The following is a 19,792-nucleotide window of genomic DNA, read 5'->3' as shown; positions in this document are numbered from 1 at the left end:
TAGTAAGGCTAGTGTAGTGCTCGATTTTCCCGGCCTTCCCGTGTTAAGGGAGGCCTAATGTGACTTCAGTCTCTTTCCATTCAAGTCTAAGGGTTAGAGTAGTGTATAGAGCCTATTTATTAGGCACTTCAACATGATCCTGTGTTCTTCCCCATAGATCAGGGTTTGCATACATATCCTAGGGGATAGATCCGTTAGCCTTGAGAATAACTTGCCCTATAGTGAGGGTATTTCATAGAGCTGTGTTGAATTCAGGCCTGGTAGGCCTTAAACGGGAGAGACTCCATCTTTCCTCCTGCTCTGGCAGCTTGGGAAGTTTCTAGGTCATAGGCAGTGTTTTAGTTAGGAGGTGTTATTCGCTTGGAGAGAACCGGTTCAGGCCGGCCCTTATCGAAGGATTGTATTCTCCTTCATGCCGAAGACACTACAACAGGCCGGCCGGCTGGGAACGTGTCCTTGGCACGGGGAGGTACAGGAATTTGGTGGGCGGCAGGTTTCGAGCTGGAAATTTCCATGAGAGAATGCACATCTATATTAGTGAAAGTCTGAGGCAGATACTGGCACTTGCTTCTAGACCGTAGGCGGCATCTGGCCGTTAGCAGTAAAGCTGCTACTTGTTCCAGGGAAGACAGATGATGAGCCTGAATCTAAAGAGGAGAGAATAGCTGATGGAGGAGGTTCCAGTGACTAGGAGAAAGAGAGAAGGGAGTGGATCTGTGACTGCAGAGGTGTGACTTCCAGGCGAAGCCAAGGCGCAGACGGGAAGGGAACCTAGATGACCTTTGAGTACAGGCAGAATATAATCAGGTGATGTTAACCCTTTACTATTAGAGTATACAACTTAACCTTTCACTTTCCTTGCAGGTTGTCTATATATATAATGTATTCTGCGAATGTGCATGTGGCATTTAAATAAAGTATTTAGCTTGTTGTACGTTAGCATGTGTTGTGTACTTTTGTATAGGAGGATAGCCTATTCTTTAGTCAGAGTTGCCTTAAAATGAACAGAGGTTAATCCTGGTCAGGTAAATGGTAACTGGATGAGGGGGAAAACAAGCCCCTCGAACTAAGAGAACAGGTTGTGCTCAACTAATAGTCTTTGTGTGATCTGATATATGGTAATCCCGATTCCCCGGTCGTGCACCACGGTAATAATAGGATGAGCTCGTGCTAAGGCTGCCGTGTAGGTAGGAGATTCTGGACCTGACTGAGGTCGCGAGATCGTGTGTGTGTCGCTACCGAATGGGTAGGAGATTCTGGACCTGACTGAGGTCGCGAGATCGTGTGTGTGTCGCTACCGAATGGGTAGGAGATTCTGGACCTGACTGAGGTCGCGAGATCGTGTGTGTCGCTATCGAATGGGTAGGAGATTCTGGACCTGACTGAGGTCGCGAGACTTTGTCTGTCGCTGCCGAATAGGTAGGAGATTCTGGACCTGACTGAGGTCGCGAGACTTTGTGTGTCGCTGCCGAATAGGTAGGAGATTCTGGACCTGACTGAGGTCGCGAGACTTTGTGTGTCGCTGCCGGATAGGTAGGAGATTCTGGACCTGACTGAGGTCGCGAGACTTTGTGTATCGCTGCCGAATAGGTAGGAGATTCTGGACCTGACTGAGGTCGCGAGACTTTGTGTATCGCTACCGAATAGGTAGGAGATTCTGGACCTGACTGAGGTCGCGAGACTTTGTGTGTCGCTGCCGAATAGGTAGGAGATTCTGGACCTGACTGAGGTCGCGAGACTTTGTGTGTCGCTGCCGAATAGGTAGGAGATTCTGGACCTGACTGAGGTCGCGAGACTTTGTGTGTCGCTGCCGAATAGGTAGGAGATTCTGGACCTGACTGAGGTCGCGAGACTTTGTGTATCGCTGCCGAATAGGTAGGAGATTCTGGACCTGACTGAGGTCGCGAGACTTTGTGTGTCGCTGCCGAATAGGTAGGAGATTCTGGGCCTGACTGAGGTCGCGAGATAAATATATATATAATAGGAATTCCCTGTCCTTAGGTGGTACAAATATATGTGGTTATTTAGGTGTAAAAAGGCCCTAGGGAGGGGGTAACGTTCTGGTTTGGGTTAAAAAGGCTCTGTGGAGCAGGTTCTATCAGGAGGAAAAACCAAAGCAGAACATTTGGCGTCGTGAACCGTTTACGTATTCTGTGTGCGTTGTGTTGTCCCGTGTTTGCTGCCAGCGTGTGCGTGACTTTGTTTGTATGTTCTTTGTAATATACTGGTGTGTCTAGCATTTCTTCTTCTTTCTTTTCTTTCTCTACTTCTCTCTTTTTCATGATCTGTTCTAAACAATGTAAATATACTTTTAAGTTGCCTGTTGATATTTCCGGCTGGGATTCAATGCCTTGTGAAGCCCTAGCCCGGGAGTGGGCTGTGTAATTGGAGACAGACTTTTGAACATCACTTGTTTCATTTGATTGGGGGCAGACAGTATGATGTGCTGGCTCGTGAAGTGAGCTCATTGTGCTGATTTAGAATTGGTATGTGTATATTTCAGCGTGTCTTGTGAAGAGTGCTTATAAATAGCTTGCTACGTGAGGCAGAGAGGGCTGGATCCCTTTCAAGTTTTAGTTAAGGAATGCATATCTACTGTTTTCAGTTGTAAAGTGCAAGTAAGATCTCAGAGCATGGCTCTGAAACGTGGGACTCCCTTGAAATTCTAGTCTCCGTAGTTGTGAGGAAGGGTGTTATTCAATAGGTGATTGATGGCATTTTGGAGAGAGACATGACAGTGTATGATATATTTTGCTTTAAAAGAGAATTGCAACAATGTGATTTTGGATGTGTACAGCTGATTGTGTACAATAAGTATAATATGTGGCCACTTCATTAACATGAACGTTTATTTCGTGAGATACTTCTAGAGCACTGTGCCCTTTTTAGTTGCAGGAAAGTGCAGGGAATTAATAGGTCGCTTTTAATTTCAGATGCTGGACACATATTGTGCTTTTGCGCCCCAACAAATACTGAACAAAACAGGGTTAGAGGCAATGTGATTTGCCTATGGGAGAGCATTTTCAGATTAAGACATGTGCAGTCTTGCTGGAGGTAAGGAGTAGTTACATCTATTTTTCCTCTCAGACCTGTAAAGAGTTGTTCTGGAAGTGGGTCATTTCACAGCGTCTTTCATATTGCTGTTTGGGAGTCTTGCAATGAGATCATCCAGCAACGCTAGGCAGGGCTCAGGCTTTCTGTGAAGTCCGAGAAGGAATTCCTACGGGAGGGGTCATCTCATCTCAGCTCCTCTCCTCCATAGGTAGGGACTGCTTCCTGGACATAACTGTCTGGGAGGTTTGCACAGGCGCAGGTTCCCCCCCCCATGAGGCGAGTTGCAGACAGTCCGAGAAAGTTGGCAGGCGTGCGGTTCTCTCCGACCTTGACGGAGATAAGGTGTGAGCTACAGACAGCCGGAGGAGCCTCTGCTTGTTATATTTGGCAAGAGGCCATTTAGTGTCCGCGGAGATTTGTGAAGGGGGGCAGCACCTGTGAGGGGTGCAGTGAGCGAAGTGAGAGAAGGAGACTGCCCCAGCCCTTCTTGCTGTGTATTGAAACAGAGGGATTTTTATCAAGACTTTAGAGGCTAAAGCGTTAGTAGTATTATTACACGATTCCCCAGAGCTGGAGGGGACCTATATAGACAGAAATTGAAATATTGTACTTTTGAAAAATGTTCTTTGCAAGAAAAGTGATGCTTGTTTCTTTTTCAGATTCGCCCAGTTCTCCGCGTATGAGTGGGACTCCCTTCTCCCGTGTGAGTGGGGCCCTCCCTCTCCCCTCCCCTTCCCTTCCCCCCCCCAAGCCTGGAGTAATACGAGACGGTGGCGGCTGATGCCGGTGGCTATCCAGACTGGACGGGGTCCTCCCTTATCAAGAAGATACAGCTGCTGATGTGTACCGGAGAGCATGATGGCCTGCTTCTTTCAAAGCGAAATGGGATCAGCAAAGTGTAGAACTGTTTCCTTCACGTGCGGCCACCATTATTTGCATGAAGGCGGTGTGTTTTTTTTTTTTCATACTGAAGGACTGTTTTTTTTTTTTTTATTAGGGATGGAGATCAATAGAGACGCTTTGCAGCGCTCAGAGTAAATATTTTCTGAGTTACTGAACAGTAATAACTTGTAGCTGTTGCTACTATATCTGAGTTTGACAGTGGAGTCTCCAGTTTAATCATTAGAAGCATTTGGAGCGTTCAACAGCTTGATTGATTTATTTTCTGTATCCATTCCACATGTATCCGGATGTCTATGAGCTATTTCTAGCTGCACCTGCAGTTGTGGCTACTACATGTGTTTGGAGAATGCGGACTTTATTTGCTCTAAAGTGATTTTCACATACCTTTGATGAGTTTTTATTGCTTTTTAGTCATGCTTTGTTTTGAATTGTGTATTTTTGTGTAGCAACTTCAAAATATGAGTTGCTGTTTCAACATGTGCTTTTTAGTACTTGTGACTTTTAATTTAGACATGTGGTTTTCAATGGTTTTTGCTTTCAACTGCGATATGCAGTACTTTCATGATCATTTTGCTTTTCACTTATGTAATACAGTTGCTATTTTCTAGATTTTGTTTTTGACTATGCGAATGGTGATGATCAAGGGTCATGGGGTGCTATGTTGTGAATCAGCCACTTGTGGTCTGACACTCTATGGTGACCCTCAACCACCACCATTCTGTACTGACCTAAGTGTGTTCTGCCTTTTAGTGAAATAGTCTTTCCAAGAATAGAAGGTATGGTATGTTGAGGTGCAGTCTTGTGGGTGGTGGTGCACACATGTGCTCAATGTTGTATACTGAGGGATTTAGCGTATAATGTTATTTGGGTTAGGTGAATTATGATTTTGACCTATCGGCTTTGACGTGGTCTAATGTGATTCTGCCTTTTGACTCTACCTTGCTTCAAACTTCCCTGTGTGTGTAAGTTGTGTGGATGAGAATTATTGGTGTTCCTGCTTTGGCAGTCTATAATGCCAAATCTATTGAGAAAATGGCCTGCTGGATGGTGAAATCCATTAATAATACTTCTACAGCCCTGTCTGACATGCTATCGGACGCCCAGGGTGAACGTAGGACCATTTTGCAAAATCGAGCGGCCATTGATTATCTTTTGCTTAAACATGGACACGATTGTTAGGTATTCTGATTATTATCGGCATTTTGATTTCTATCTGTTGCTTTATTCACGTGTATTCCTTCAATGCTTCAATTCTGCACACTTGGTACTAGACATAGATCAGTTCGTTTTGTTTATAATAGACTGACGTCAAGGGTGGAATGTGCCCGGCCTTTCCGTGTTAAGGGAGGCCTAATATGACTTCAGTCTCTTTCCATCCATGTACTAGAGTAGTGAATAGGGCCTATCTATTAGACACTTTTGACACAATCCCGTGCTCCTACCCATAGCTTAGGGCCTATATACATAGCCCAGGGGATAGATTCGTTAGCATTAGGGGTAATCTGTTTTGTAGTAAGGGTATTTCATGGAGCTGAATTCAGGCCTGGTAGGCCTTAAACGGGAGAGATATCATTCACTTCAACATGATCCTGTGTTCTTCCCCATAGATCAGGGTTTGCATACATATCCTAGGGGATAGATTCGTTAGCCTTGAGAATAACTTGCCCTATAGTGAGGGTATTTCATAGAGCTGTGTTGAATTCAGGCCTGGTAGGCCTTAAACGGGAGAGATATTATTCTTCCACCGATGTTAGTCATGTTTATTGAATGTATAATAGACTGAAGTCAAGGGTGGAATGTAGTGCTCGATTTTCCCGGCCTTCCCGTGTTAAGGGAGGCCTAATGTGACTTCAGTCTCTTTCCATTCAAGTCTAAGGGTTAGAGTAGTGTATAGAGCCTATTTATTAGGCACTTCAACATGATCCTGTGTTCTTCCCCATAGATCAGGGTTTGCATACATATCCTAGGGGATAGATCCGTTAGCCTTGAGAATAACTTGCCCTATAGTGAGGGTATTTCATAGAGCTGTGTTGAATTCAGGCCTGGTAGGCCTTAAACGGGAGAGACTCCATCTTTCCTCCTGCTCTGGCAGCTTGGGAAGTTTCTAGGTCATAGGCAGTGTTTTAGTTAGGAGGTGTTATTCGCTTGGAGAGAACCGGTTCAGGCCGGCCCTTATCGAAGGATTGTATTCTCCTTCATGCCGAAGACACTACAACAGGCCGGCCGGCTGGGAACGTGTCCTTGGCACGGGGAGGTACAGGAATTTGGTGGGCGGCAGGTTTCGAGCTGGAAATTTCCATGAGAGAATGCACATCTATATTAGTGAAAGTCTGAGGCAGATACTGGCACTTGCTTCTAGACCGTAGGCGGCATCTGGCCGTTAGCAGTAAAGCTGCTACTTGTTCCAGGGAAGACAGATGATGAGCCTGAATCTAAAGAGGAGAGAATAGCTGATGGAGGAGGTTCCAGTGACTAGGAGAAAGAGAGAAGGGAGTGGATCTGTGACTGCAGAGGTGTGACTTCCAGGCGAAGCCAAGGCGCAGACGGGAAGGGAACCTAGATGACCTTTGAGTACAGGCAGAATATAATCAGGTGATGTTAACCCTTTACTATTAGAGTATACAACTTAACCTTTCACTTTCCTTGCAGGTTGTCTATATATATAATGTATTCTGCGAATGTGCATGTGGCATTTAAATAAAGTATTTAGCTTGTTGTACGTTAGCATGTGTTGTGTACTTTTGTATAGGAGGATAGCCTATTCTTTAGTCAGAGTTGCCTTAAAATGAACAGAGGTTAATCCTGGTCAGGTAAATGGTAACTGGATGAGGGGGAAAACAAGCCCCTCGAACTAAGAGAACAGGTTGTGCTCAACTAATAGTCTTTGTGTGATCTGATATATGGTAATCCCGATTCCCCGGTCGTGCACCACGGTAATAATAGGATGAGCTCGTGCTAAGGCTGCCGTGTAGGTAGGAGATTCTGGACCTGACTGAGGTCGCGAGATCGTGTGTGTGTCGCTACCGAATGGGTAGGAGATTCTGGACCTGACTGAGGTCGCGAGATCGTGTGTGTGTGTCGCTACCGAATGGGTAGGAGATTCTGGACCTGACTGAGGTCGCGAGATCGTGTGTGTCGCTATCGAATGGGTAGGAGATTCTGGACCTGACTGAGGTCGCGAGACTTTGTGTGTCGCTGCCGAATAGGTAGGAGATTCTGGACCTGACTGAGGTCGCGAGACTTTGTGTGTCGCTGCCGGATAGGTAGGAGATTCTGGACCTGACTGAGGTCGCGAGACTTTGTGTATCGCTGCCGAATAGGTAGGAGATTCTGGACCTGACTGAGGTCGCGAGACTTTGTGTATCGCTACCGAATAGGTAGGAGATTCTGGACCTGACTGAGGTCGCGAGACTTTGTGTGTCGCTGCCGAATAGGTAGGAGATTCTGGACCTGACTGAGGTCGCGAGACTTTGTGTGTCGCTGCCGAATAGGTAGGAAATTCTGGACCTGACTGAGGTCGCGAGACTTTGTGTGTCGCTGCCGAATAGGTAGGAGATTCTGGACCTGACTGAGGTCGCGAGACTTTGTGTATCGCTGCCGAATAGGTAGGAGATTCTGGACCTGACTGAGGTCGCGAGACTTTGTGTGTCGCTGCCGAATAGGTAGGAGATTCTGGGCCTGACTGAGGTCGCGAGATAAATATATATATAATAGGAATTCCCTGTCCTTAGGTGGTACAAATATATGTGGTTATTTAGGTGTAAAAAGGCCCTAGGGAGGGGGTAACGTTCTGGTTTGGGTTAAAAAGGCTCTGTGGAGCAGGTTCTATCAGGAGGAAAAACCAAAGCAGAACAGCTAGTTTTAACATAGATGTTATTGTAGACTGTCTCTGCCAGGATAAGGGTTTATCCATTCCATGGTTGAATTATGTTAGCAAGTCCTTTGTTGAAACTGGTCTTCCTTAAATGTTTGCCTCTCCTAAGTCCATCTGCAAGTCTGACAAAAGGCTGAGCAAATCTCGTTATGCTGTGTTTATTCTTTCCCAAAGGACCGATGCAGCTCTTAGTAACCACTCCACTAGTATGTATTATATTACATTATCAGTCAGAGTTTTACATTTCTTTCTAACTCTGGAGTTTACTCGCTTTTAGATTTAGGTCAGGCACTGTGAGACGTTTAATGTGCTTTACCAAGAGAGGAAAGGTGTGGGATAGTAGTCTGCCTCCCTGTACCTGTGATGGGATTCCATAACAATGCCTGTTGCATTTTATATTTCTTTGTACATTTTTATCACAATTTTTTTCAATTTTGACATAAACACCATGTGAAATCTCTGGCGTTTAAAAAAAGCGCACTGAGGCTCTTCTATATCTCCAGATGTTAGCTGATTATCATACCTGTTTTTGTGTTTCCTGTTTTCTCAAAATGTCTATATGCAGCAGTAACATGATGGAGAGGTGATGAGCCTATAGGCAGCTGTCAATCCTGTTAAGCACCCTTTTTTAGTAGATTATTGTTGATCGTGTCATGTAATGCGTTTTTTTATATTGTGGCTTAAATGAGGATTTTTTTGGGGGGGTACTCATTTTATTCTCTTTTTAATTATGTTAGGATATGTTTGTGTCTTACACGTAAGTGATGATGTGCATTTTGTTATTTAATGAGATGGACAAATAACAGAACGAATTGATGGAGGTACTATTCTGGGTTTTTGCCTCTGCATAAGAATAAAAAATGCTTTCTGAATATTAATAATTTGATCTGCTTTTATACATTTTGATATTTATTTTAATATTTTTATATTGTGAATTGGCTGTGTTGTCTATGCTGTGCACTTTTATGATCTCTATGAAGATCGAATAAAGGAATTTGACTGTCTGACTTAATGAGTTAACTGTCATTGCTGAGTAAATTGGAACAGAATGTGATGGTGAGATTCGGGAAAAATGAAGACGGGTAGAGTAGCAAGGCCGAGGAGACAAGAAGAATAATGACCTCCGTTTGTCCATGAGTCAGCTGGAAATTTCTGTGTGGAGTATAAGGAGTGGAGAAGTGGGCCTTTGCAAAAACACAACAGTGTGTGTTATGAGGCCATCTTCCTCTATTCTTGACTACTTAGCAAACAGTACTTCAATTTCTTTTTAATTTCTCCCATTTCGGTGTGTTTAATGTATAATGGAAGACCCGTCTATAGATTTCTTAGTTACAGGAGATTTCAATATAAATCTACTAGTACAATTCATACGGGATGATTTTATCCAGTCCCAAAATCATCAATGGTTAATCCCGGAGCAAGTACTTGATCACTCAAAAAATGTTAAACAAAAGACTATTGGGAAGAACTTCATGATGGACATGGAAGCTTTGGGTCTTAGAATGTTGAATGGTAGATTTGAGTCAGATACACCCCCAGCGTGGTCTTTTCAGTCTCACCAGTATAAATCTAGAATAGACTATACTATGGTTTCTGTAAATATCTTTGATAAAATTACTTCATATCACCTAAAAAAAAGTATTTGAAAGTGACCATAGTCAACAAATAGTACAAGTGAAATTGCAAGGATCAAAAGATCAAAATTACTTAACCATGCACGGTCAGATTTGTACTTCTAATTATAGAAAACCTACATGGGAAACAAATAATATGGACACCACGATGAAAAAGGCACGAGAACTAATTAAAAAATGTTTTAAAGATAGCACCTTATCGTCTGTAACTGATCAATGGGAAAATTTCACACAAAAAATAGTTGCACCATACGATACTTCTCCTCATGCTATAAAAAAAACACAATGTCCAAAGGAAAAAAATGATACCTTTATCAATTTCCCATATACAGTAAAAAAGGTCAGACGGACCCATAATAGACTTAGGAAACAGCTAAATAAGTACCCATAAGTACCCAAATGATGAAGATATACAAATAAAATTAAAAAAGGCCAACAACGAATTGAGAAAATTAATTTGGAACGAAAAAAATAAAATTAATTAGGGATTGTGGGCAAAAATCTTCTATGCCAGTAATCAAGCGAACTCAAGGGAGTTCTGGAAAGTGATTAACGGATTAACCAGGCCAAATAAATCTGTAGTCACATCCTCCTTAACTGAAGAGGAATGGACCATATATCTCATAAAAATCCTGAATCCTAATATAGAAGTGAATATTGAGGAACACAAATCAGTTACGAAAGAAAACAAACACTTAAGGACAGATTAGATCGATGTAGAATGTGACGCAGAAATCCCTATTACAGAAACCCAACTCGTAAAACTAATAAAGAACCAAAAAAATGGAGCACCGGGACCCAATGGCATTCCGTTTTCTCTTTACAAAGAAGAACCAGATTACTGGGCTATTTAATGAAGTCATACGAACAGGGATGGTCCAAAAATCATGGAGAGGTTCATTGATATCTCCAATTTTTAAAAAAGGAAATTGGCAACAACCAGAGAATTATCGCTTGATTACCCTTTAAGACACTGATGCAAAATTGTTCGCAGGGCTTTTATTATCCAGTTTGACTGACTGGGTAAAGGATAAAAAAATACTGCCACCTAACCAAACTGGATTTATCAAAGGTTTAGGAACCTCAACAAATATATTGATTCTATCTGTATTAATGGATAAGGCACTTTTAGTTAAACAACCTTTGTATTTTTGTTTCGTCGACTTCAAATCGGCCTTTGATTGTGTGAACAGGCACCATCTGTGGAAAAAACTTGAAGAGCAAGGAATTCCAAACTTATTATTGAGAATGATACAATTACTGTACACTGACACCTGGATTAGAGTAAGAATTGGTGACGGGCAAACATTAACCAACAAGATACTTACAACGGGAGGTCTAAAACAAGGGTGTGTCCTTGCACCTCTGCTATTTAATCTTTTTTTAGCGGATCTTTCAACTACATTGAATAAGGTAAATGCACATCCGCCTAGATTAGCAGATAAACAAATATCTAATCTCCTTTACGCGGACGATGTTGTACTTATAAGTCACACCAAAGTTGGGTTGCAGAGGCTAATTGATTGTCTATCAGTGTATGCAAAACAAAATGATATGGTGATAAATGAAACAAAGACCAAAGTAATGGTAGTTACGAAAAATATAAGGCTAAAAAATAAATATAATTGGAACCTGGAGGGAACGAAATTAGAACAAGTTCATTCCTACCGGTTTCTTGGAGTTATATTTAACGATAATGGAAATTTTCTCCCGCAAAAAAGAGAAATTACAAGAAAAGCTAATACTATGACTGCAGCCTTTAGGATAATTCAGAATTCAATATCTGATTTGTCTTTTCGTCCTTTACTAAAGATCATCTCAGCAAAGCTATTACCTACACTAACATATGGTTCTGAGGTATTAAATGGGAAAGAACGCAGAGATTATTAATAATGCAATTTCAAAAACGTACAAAATCTTATTTTTCCTGCCAAAAAATGCTTCGCAAGCTCAGGTAAGGCTCGAATTTGGGATAAATAACCAGCTTCTAGCAAGAAAAGGACAAGCTCTTAAAGTTTGGAATCGAGTAAAAAATGACCAAGAAAATCAAATGTCCCAGCTATTATGGCAAGAAGTCGCAGGCTTGGTCCTACCTAAATAAAGCAAAAGAAGAATTTGGTGTAATATTGATCTGGGAGAATACGATTACCCAAGAAAGTTTAAAAAAAACAATTAACAAATTTACCAATCATTTTTCTCTGATAAAAGATAAAGATATATTTGCGAAAAGAAAACATGCATGGCCAATCATAAATGGATATATCAAAAAACATGTCCAAGAATATTTAGAAATAACATGGTCATTGAAAAACAAGAAAATCTTTATCAGAGCACGCTTTGGGTTACTGCCGGGTTTATGTCATGTACCCATATGGAAAAAAAACGCAATCAATACGGATTGTAGATTATGTAAATGTGGTAACGAGAATATTATACATTTACTATGTCTTTGCCCTGGGTTAGAAAAGGAAAGGAAAGCCATTTTAAAGAGACTATTTAACCCCTTCAGCGCTCATGACGGAACCACTCTGTCATGAGCCACGGGTGCCGTGTGCTCATGACGGAGTGGTTCCGTCATGCTGCGGCCGTTGGCCGCCGCTCCTCCCACGCTGCGCTGATTCCCCGCCTGTGCGGGCGATTAGCGCAGTGGGCGGAGTCATGACGGAACCACTCCGTCATGAGCACAGCTCAACCGTGGCTCAGGACGGAGTGGCTCCGTCATGAGCACAGCGCCACCGCGCTGCCCCCAAACCCCCCCCAGCACTGTGGCGGAATTCCTGCCGCAGCCAAGGGGTTAATGAACGTGGACTAAGGTCATGCAGACAAGCAGTGATGGCATGTCTAAACTCTAAAGATATATTCATGATTTCTGCATTTGTAAAATTGTGAAGCACTGTGGATAAAAAATTAGGGGAATAATAATTTATTCTATTTTTATATATATTGTATATTGTATTAGAGGCATGATAGCAATTGTGATTATAGCGTTTTAATGTTTTTATATTTGAGGATATTTTAATCTTTTTTTGTAAGATTTTAATTAATCACACAAATAAACTTGAACTTGAACTCGGTGTGTTTATTCCACGCACTCCAAATACCAGAATGGCTAAAAGAAAAACTACTGCTGAATAAAGGAGACATTTTTTCGGAGTCTTATATAGCACGAACTTGACCCGAAGGTATCAGGTATTGGAGCGCTTTACGTGAGCACCAGTTACGTTACACAAGGACACATTATTTTTGTTAGGCACGGAGAGATTAACTTTTGCCCAGAATCACCGGATGTTGAGCGTCCATGCAAGACTCGAACCCGGTGATCGACCGCCACATCCTCTCCCCATACATTGGTGTGGCTGAGTCTAACGTTTTCAAGGTTGGCAGCCCTTGCATCACTGAGCAACTACCGTTTAGCCATAGTGAACCATTTTCATTTTTTACTCTACCACATTTCTCACTTCAATTCCAATAAGATTAAAACTTGAGTCTATTGGACCAGGGTAAGCCGTCAGCTGTTGAAGGCTTCCTTTGGTGACTGTCAAAATAAGCTTGTGGTACCGTCGCGTTGTACACGCTCGCGTGCATCTACGCATGGTCTGTGGCACAGTGGTGCAAAAGGAAGCATGCATTTGCTTAAGACATTTGATGTTCTACAGACTTATATCGTAATGTTCTTGTGTTTGACGCAAGCACGATCACAAAGTGTGCACTCCGGTTGCCACAACAAGTACGTGTATTCCTTTAGGCCAGTTCTTCTCCCTGTCCGCAACATTCTCGAAAGGAATAGCATGACACAGCCAAAGCAGGAAGTGAAAGGGAGTGAACTGTGCCCGCGAACCACCGCATGTTACGGACGGGCACTTGAACAAGTGGGTGCATTTCCCAGCTGCAAAGAGTGGGGAGACACCCTAGCACCCTTCTCACCTCCCGTGAACCCAAACACGCACTACACCTGCCGTTTGCACACATACAACAAGCACAACGTTGGCCGGGGCTAGCAAAGCATCTGGCATGGGCTTGATGGACAGTATGGGGCTACTGTCGGTACTTGGGACGCGAGTAGGCGTCTTCTTCAAACCCCGTTTACCTGTGCATTTATTTGGGAAATGAAGGGTGCGCTGAAGTCTGCGTATGTTTCTGTTATGAACCCCATACACCACTGGTAGGTCCCACAACAATATTATTATATCTATCTTCCTTGCTCTCTGAAATGTTTTGATGGTTTCTTTTTACTGTCACTCTCCAAACATATATATTTAGCGCTAGTCGCTTTTCGTTTCTCCCCATCCCCCAGACCTGTCTTCGGGTCTATATTGCCGGGCTGTATGTTTGCGCGCTTCCCTTCCTTGGCTCACATCTTTCTCCCTGCTTTTAATTTCTTTTTCTTTTTTCGAATTACTCATCGGTTTATTGTTTACCTGTCTGCCGCCGCTCTGTCTGCTTCTCCATCTCTTCCTGCTGCCACTATCCCCCTCAAATGCTATTGTCTTTCCTACAGTACGGTAGTCCCTCCTGCGCGGGGGATTGTGGGAGCTGCGGCTGCAGGGACTGCTTCCTCTGCTGCAGGAGAGGGCGGGTTCAGATTCACTTCCCTTCCTCTGCAGCTGCACAGGAAGATCGTCGGGGAAGGAAATGTGTTGTACACAGAATAAACAAAGGCTTTTGTAGGAGGGGTTTTGTTTGCTGCACAGCGTGTATTAAAAAAAAACCTATAGATTCATATACATACAGCCCTACGTAGAAGGAGGAGCGTATGTTTCAAGGAGCTAAATGAGTCGTGGGTTTTGGAAGCGTGCCTAAAAGAACTGTATACACATCGGGCTGCAGAGAAGTACACAGCCCGGTGCATCCTGCAGTAAAGGCGTGATCGCGGTTCATATAAGCTCCTGGTACGGTGTTGCTAACTGTTTTATCTGAAATCCAAAACTAACAGCGTCCAATTACTCCTTAGAAGACAGAGACAAGTCCCACTGAGTGAAGCTCAACCCTACTATCTCTGCGAGGCAACTGTAACTGCATAAACAGACACCCTTTATTCTTCAGAGATAGTATTGTATTTAGTGCAGAGTTAGCAGGTGTGATGTGAAAAATGAACTCAAAATGAGTTCGGAAAAAAAGTCCAAAACAATCCATATATCCACACAATGGCGAACAGGAATGAGTTCAAATAAAATAAAAGACACCATTAAGTATACAGCATCAAAGCTGTTACATTTCTCAATGTAATCGTGTGTCACCTTTTTAGGCAGGTATCACCATAACGATGAATGTGCGAATGTTTAAACAATTACTCTGGGGGGTTATTGTGAAACTTGAAGTCCGAGGTTGCAAAATGCTAAAACAGCAGCACTGGCTGAAGGTGCTACACACGAAAGGCATTTGGCGGCTACGGACAGGGTTACCAGATAGTCAAGAATATCACTTTCCCATTGCTGGTCTTGCATTACCTTTTCAAACGACACCAGTGCATCGTGAGTGCTATATTCTAACTTCGATTTAAAATCTAATCAATTGGACTAACTAACACAATAAAAAAATAATGCTTTGTACAAAAACACATGTTTCCACTACACAACAGTGTGGCCACCTCACTCCATTTTATCAGGACATCAAGGGGCAGATTTACAAGCCCCTTGCGCCACTTTTGCGTCACTTTTCCCATATTAAAAATGACGCAGAAGTGGCGCAAGGGGCTTGTAAATCTGCCCCCAAGTTTCCAATCATTGTTTTTCAATTCTACATCCTAACGAATTTTATTAGGTCGAGCCTACCAAACAGCACCACTGTCTGGTTGAAAAAGACCAATTGTACAAGAGCTTACGGTGGGCTTTAAGCCTGCCAATTGCCTAACCTTGGTTGGCTTTATTTTCGCTCTCATTTGCTTGCTTATTCAATGGCTCGCTTGCCTTGTCCATCACGTGTTTGTCTCACCCCTGAAGTATAGTGTTTTTACATATGTCCTTCCATTGCTAGCGTTTAGAGAACTACATTTTTCTTTTTGCTTAAGCAGTCCATGAGAGTGCATCTGTTTTCCAGTTGCACTTCTGCTCCCCTGGTGTTTTGTCTCATCCTTGTGCTTTCTCCGATGCTCAGTATAGCCCTCTCTTGCCCGTGCTTCTCTCCCTCTGAAGAACCGGGCTCATTAAGCCTGGCGGCACAGGGTACGCCTGAAATCTTCTGAGTTCGCCTTCCAAATTACAGAGACACGGAACACTCTGTCTGGCATAGGAACTTCAATTTATTAGCTGCAGCTAGGTACAGTTGTCCTAGAAGTACATCAGTGGTAGGTTCTCAGGAGACTGCCACTTCAATCCGTGGCTCACAGTCTTTTGTAGCGCTTGAATCCCCTAAAGCAACAACCCCCTCAATGTGCAATAAAAATACAAATCATCCACAAGAAAACATTCTTTGTACAAGATACAGGATAATGGGTAATAGAAATTCCTTCCCTAAGGTCGTGTTCTCTACCCGACCCTATAGGTCAGGCGGCATAGCCATTCCTTGGCTAAATTAATTTACGACAGGACGTGCTTGCATGTTGAAGATGGTGATTCGTAAAACAACTGGAGAGGCCGAGAACGGTCACCAAGGGTCAATAGATGGTTATCTCGGGGATTAGTTGCTTCGAGCCGGGTCTCAGAATGGACTTAGCTCAGGGAAACAGGAAAGGTCGTGTAATATGTGCAACAGTATAGAATGAGAGAGAAACGCTATGAAGGTTGAAGGTGCCTGAGTGAGGGCAACAGCGTAATGGTGTTACTAGGAAAGATGGGGCCGTATTTGAATTTCCTCAGACCCTCCTTTTGCCATTACTCAGGCAAAGAAACCAGAGGCTGTTGTTAATCTGAATCGACTTCAATAGCCATGAACTCTACAAGCTGTTGTTGCAGCATTATCTTTGTGTTCGCTGCTTTCTGTGATACCGGATTTGGAACACACAGGGTGGCGCAGAGCCCGCATATAGCTGGACCACATTGTAGGCAAAGGCAACATGAGAAGAGAATGGCCAAAGTCGCTCCGACAAAGGTGAGAATCTTCCATCCCCATGTAGACAGTAGTCCCCCAAACCATCCCATCAGAGACCAATTCCCTTCATCCTGGTGAACGGACTCAGCGATCTTATGTAGCTTAGAGATGGCTTGGTATACTGTAGGGGCGTTGTCTGGAATAAAAATGCAACAGCTAGATCCGATCAATCTGCATACACCCCCACGGTCAGCAAGGATGATATCTAATACCATCCTGTTCTGAAGCGTGACGAGGCGGTCAGCAACGAGTTCTGCAGTGATGTTACTCAAAGCTCCAGCTCTTTCATTGACAGTGGCTTCTACAACTCGAATTAGTTGTCTTATGTCTCTACTGTTGGCTATTGAGCCCCAGAATGGAAGGAGTCCTTTCAAGACAACCCCGACTTCTTGTCCTGACGTATCCTGGTCAGACGCCACCCCTCCTTTCTGTAAATGATGATGCTTAGCATCTGCTATATATGTAGGGGGCAACAACCAAGCGATATAACAAGTGCCTCTCCAATTACCAGGTAGAGAAGTGTAAGCCTTATTTCCACACACAAAGTATGTATTACGTGAGGGAACCACGCGAGGCCAATCTGTCCCATTCAATGTCACAATATGTTGGCAATTGCTTGTACCTTTATATTCTAACCCTCCTTTCCTAATACAGAATGGTGCTTGTCTAGGTACCACTAGAAAAGTTTGTCCTTTTCAAGAGGTTCTATTAGAGGGCAGAAAATACAAATCCGTAGATTTGGTTTGGCGATCAGCATATTCTGACTTCTCACTATCCGTCCCATTTATCCTTTTTCTGTCCCGCCAACATAAATGGTATAGATGTACTCCCAAGCTCCTTACTTCTCGAGTATCCCCATCTCCAGAAAATACCCAACTGGCGCTCAATTCCCACCATGCACTACAAGAGCCATTAAATGAAAAAGGAAGGGTAATGTATGGCATTCCAGTATTCACCGAACTTGGCAGAAGACCGCAAACCTAACAGTTCGTCGCATTAGTGGCCAATTGATGTTGGTGTAGCATGGAAACGAATGTGTTGTTGCGGAATTCACTTCTTCTTGACTCAACATGAGGTGGTAGAGTGCCATGTGTATGCATTTCAACCGTAACTTTGGGAGTAGGCTGTGTAAAAATTACGTGTAGTCCCCATCCTATACAAGACAATATAATACATATCAAAATCAATATTATTAAAGCCACTATAAAACGATTATGCAATAATTTACAATGCTTTGTGCTCATTGTTTGTATTTTGTCCATTCCCTTGTTAACAGTCATTTCCAGCTCTAAATATTGCCCGTGACGGGAGGTTGCTTCACTCAGCTGTGATTGTCTGTAGTTCTTTATACTTTCCTACAAGTCCCACAGGCCTAGAGCCACATCTTGGGTCACAATTCTGAGACTTATGATCACGGCCCTGCAATCATGTGGAAATCGGGATAAAGACAAAGTCAATGAAGCACTATTGAGGTATTTTTGTTCAGTCTGGGCCTCAAATCGTACCTCCGGGAACCAGGTACAGTTTGCTCTTGGAAAAGGAGATGTGGTTTAGTAGTGTCCAATTTCACTGCCGGTGGTATAGCTGTCTGGAGGACCTCGTCGTCGTCTTGTCCTGCTCCGGCAAAGTCTAGGCGTGCATCGCTGAATAGTCCAAATCTTGGTATTCTTCCGGTTTCAGAGTCGCTAATTCGTTGATGAACCCATTGATCATAAGGCAATGGTAGGGGCACTTTCTTGCAATGTACCCCACGTACCCAGTTCTTTTTGCCGACCACCTTTACTGCAGTACGCGTCGTCAGTAGTACCTGACAAGGTTCTCTCCAGCGAGGTACCAAGTTCTTTGACCTCTGGAAGTTTTTGACGCATACCCAGTCTCCCGGCCGTATGGTGTGACCAGGATCCGTTGAAGCCTGGGGCAAAGTATCTTGTACCTGTTGGTGAAGGACACGTAACTTAGTGGTTAGATCATGTAAATAGTCAATTAAAAATGGATGCTCTATCTCTGAGTATTTCTTTGGCCTTGGGACTCCCCAAACCTTTGCAGGGCGTCCAAAGACAACCTCATTAGGACTAAGCCCCATACGGGAATGGGTGGTTGTACTGGTGGATAAGAGAGCCAAGGGCAAGGCATCAGGCCAGGCAAGACCCGTGCTGGCGTCTATTTTCGCCAGTTTAAGCTTAAGGGTGCCATTATAGCATTCCACCAAACCTGCTGACTGAGGATGGTTTGTTGCGTGGAATTTTTGCTGAATGCCAAGGCCTGAACATACTTTCTGCATGATCTGACCCACAAATTCACTTCCGTTGTCACTCCAAATAATTCTCGGTAACCCAAATCTTGGCAGAAACTCCTTCAGAAGGACTTTTGCCGTGGATAGAGGAGTATTATCTTTCAGGGGATAGGCCTCTACCCATCGGGAGAAGGCACATACCACAACAAGAACGTACTTCAGATTGTTACATCGTTCCATGTGGATGTAATCTATTTGTAAAACCTCAAAAGGGTAAGTTGGGGAAGCAAAGTGTCCTGCTGGTGTTGGTGTTCCCTTCCCCGGGTTATGCATCAAGCATACAATACAATGCTTAACCAGATTGTCTGCACATTTAGGGATCCCCACATTCTTCCATACCGGAGCCAGAAGCTTGCATATACCTTTAGCGCTAATATGGGCTGGACCATGTGCCATGGTAACTACTGGGAGTACATAAGCATCTGGTAACAACCAGCGTTGATGTTCTGACAAGTCTGTCCAGCACCCTGTCACATCCAATCTTCCTATACTTTCTTTCCACGTACTCAATTCTTTCTCTGTGGCCTTTGCCTGGATCATTTTCACACTGTCCACAGTATTCTCACACATCCCTCCTTGTGCAACCCATCTAGCAGAGCCCGCAACATACATGCGGCTTGTAGTGTCTCTAGCTGTCTCTTTCGCTATGTGGTCTGCGAAAGCATTTCCTTGACCTACATCATCAGTGATCTTCTTATGTGCACTACACTTCACAATCGCTATCTGAGTGGGCAAGATGAGTGATTCAAGGAGGTCATTTACCAATTGGCCATGCTGTATCTTAGTGCCATAGGATGTGAGAAACCCTCTTTCCTTCCACAGGCGGCCAAAACAATGGGCCACTCCAAACGCATACTGACTATCAGTATACACATTCACCCTTTTTCCTTCAGCCAACACACAAGCTCTAGTCAGTGCTATCAATTCAGCTGCCTGGGCTGAGTTATGTATAATACGTGCTGTTTCTACAACAGTGTATAAGGTAGTGACTGCATAGGCTGAGGTAGT

At 43.5% G+C, this 19,792-nt stretch overlaps 1 protein-coding gene across 1 annotated transcript in view; it reads right to left on the bottom strand.

The window, feature by feature from the left end:
- Positions 1-14,066, bottom strand: part of LOC146789824 (uncharacterized) — a 121,625-nt gene extending 107,559 nt beyond the window's left edge. The window contains exon 1 of the mRNA XM_085632181.1: positions 13,884-14,066. Within this exon, the coding sequence (XP_085488307.1) occupies positions 13,884-13,914 (31 nt within the window). The 5' untranslated portion in view covers positions 13,915-14,066. The remainder of the gene's footprint in view (positions 1-13,883) is intronic.
- Positions 14,067-19,792: the final 5,726 nt, after the last annotated feature.

This window comes from Triturus cristatus, chromosome 10, assembly GCF_964204655.1.
Source record: "Triturus cristatus chromosome 10, aTriCri1.1, whole genome shotgun sequence".
NCBI lineage: Eukaryota > Metazoa > Chordata > Amphibia > Caudata > Salamandridae > Triturus > Triturus cristatus.
Note: the sequence above shows the minus strand (reverse complement) of the source record. Positions and strands in the feature narration are given on the sequence as shown.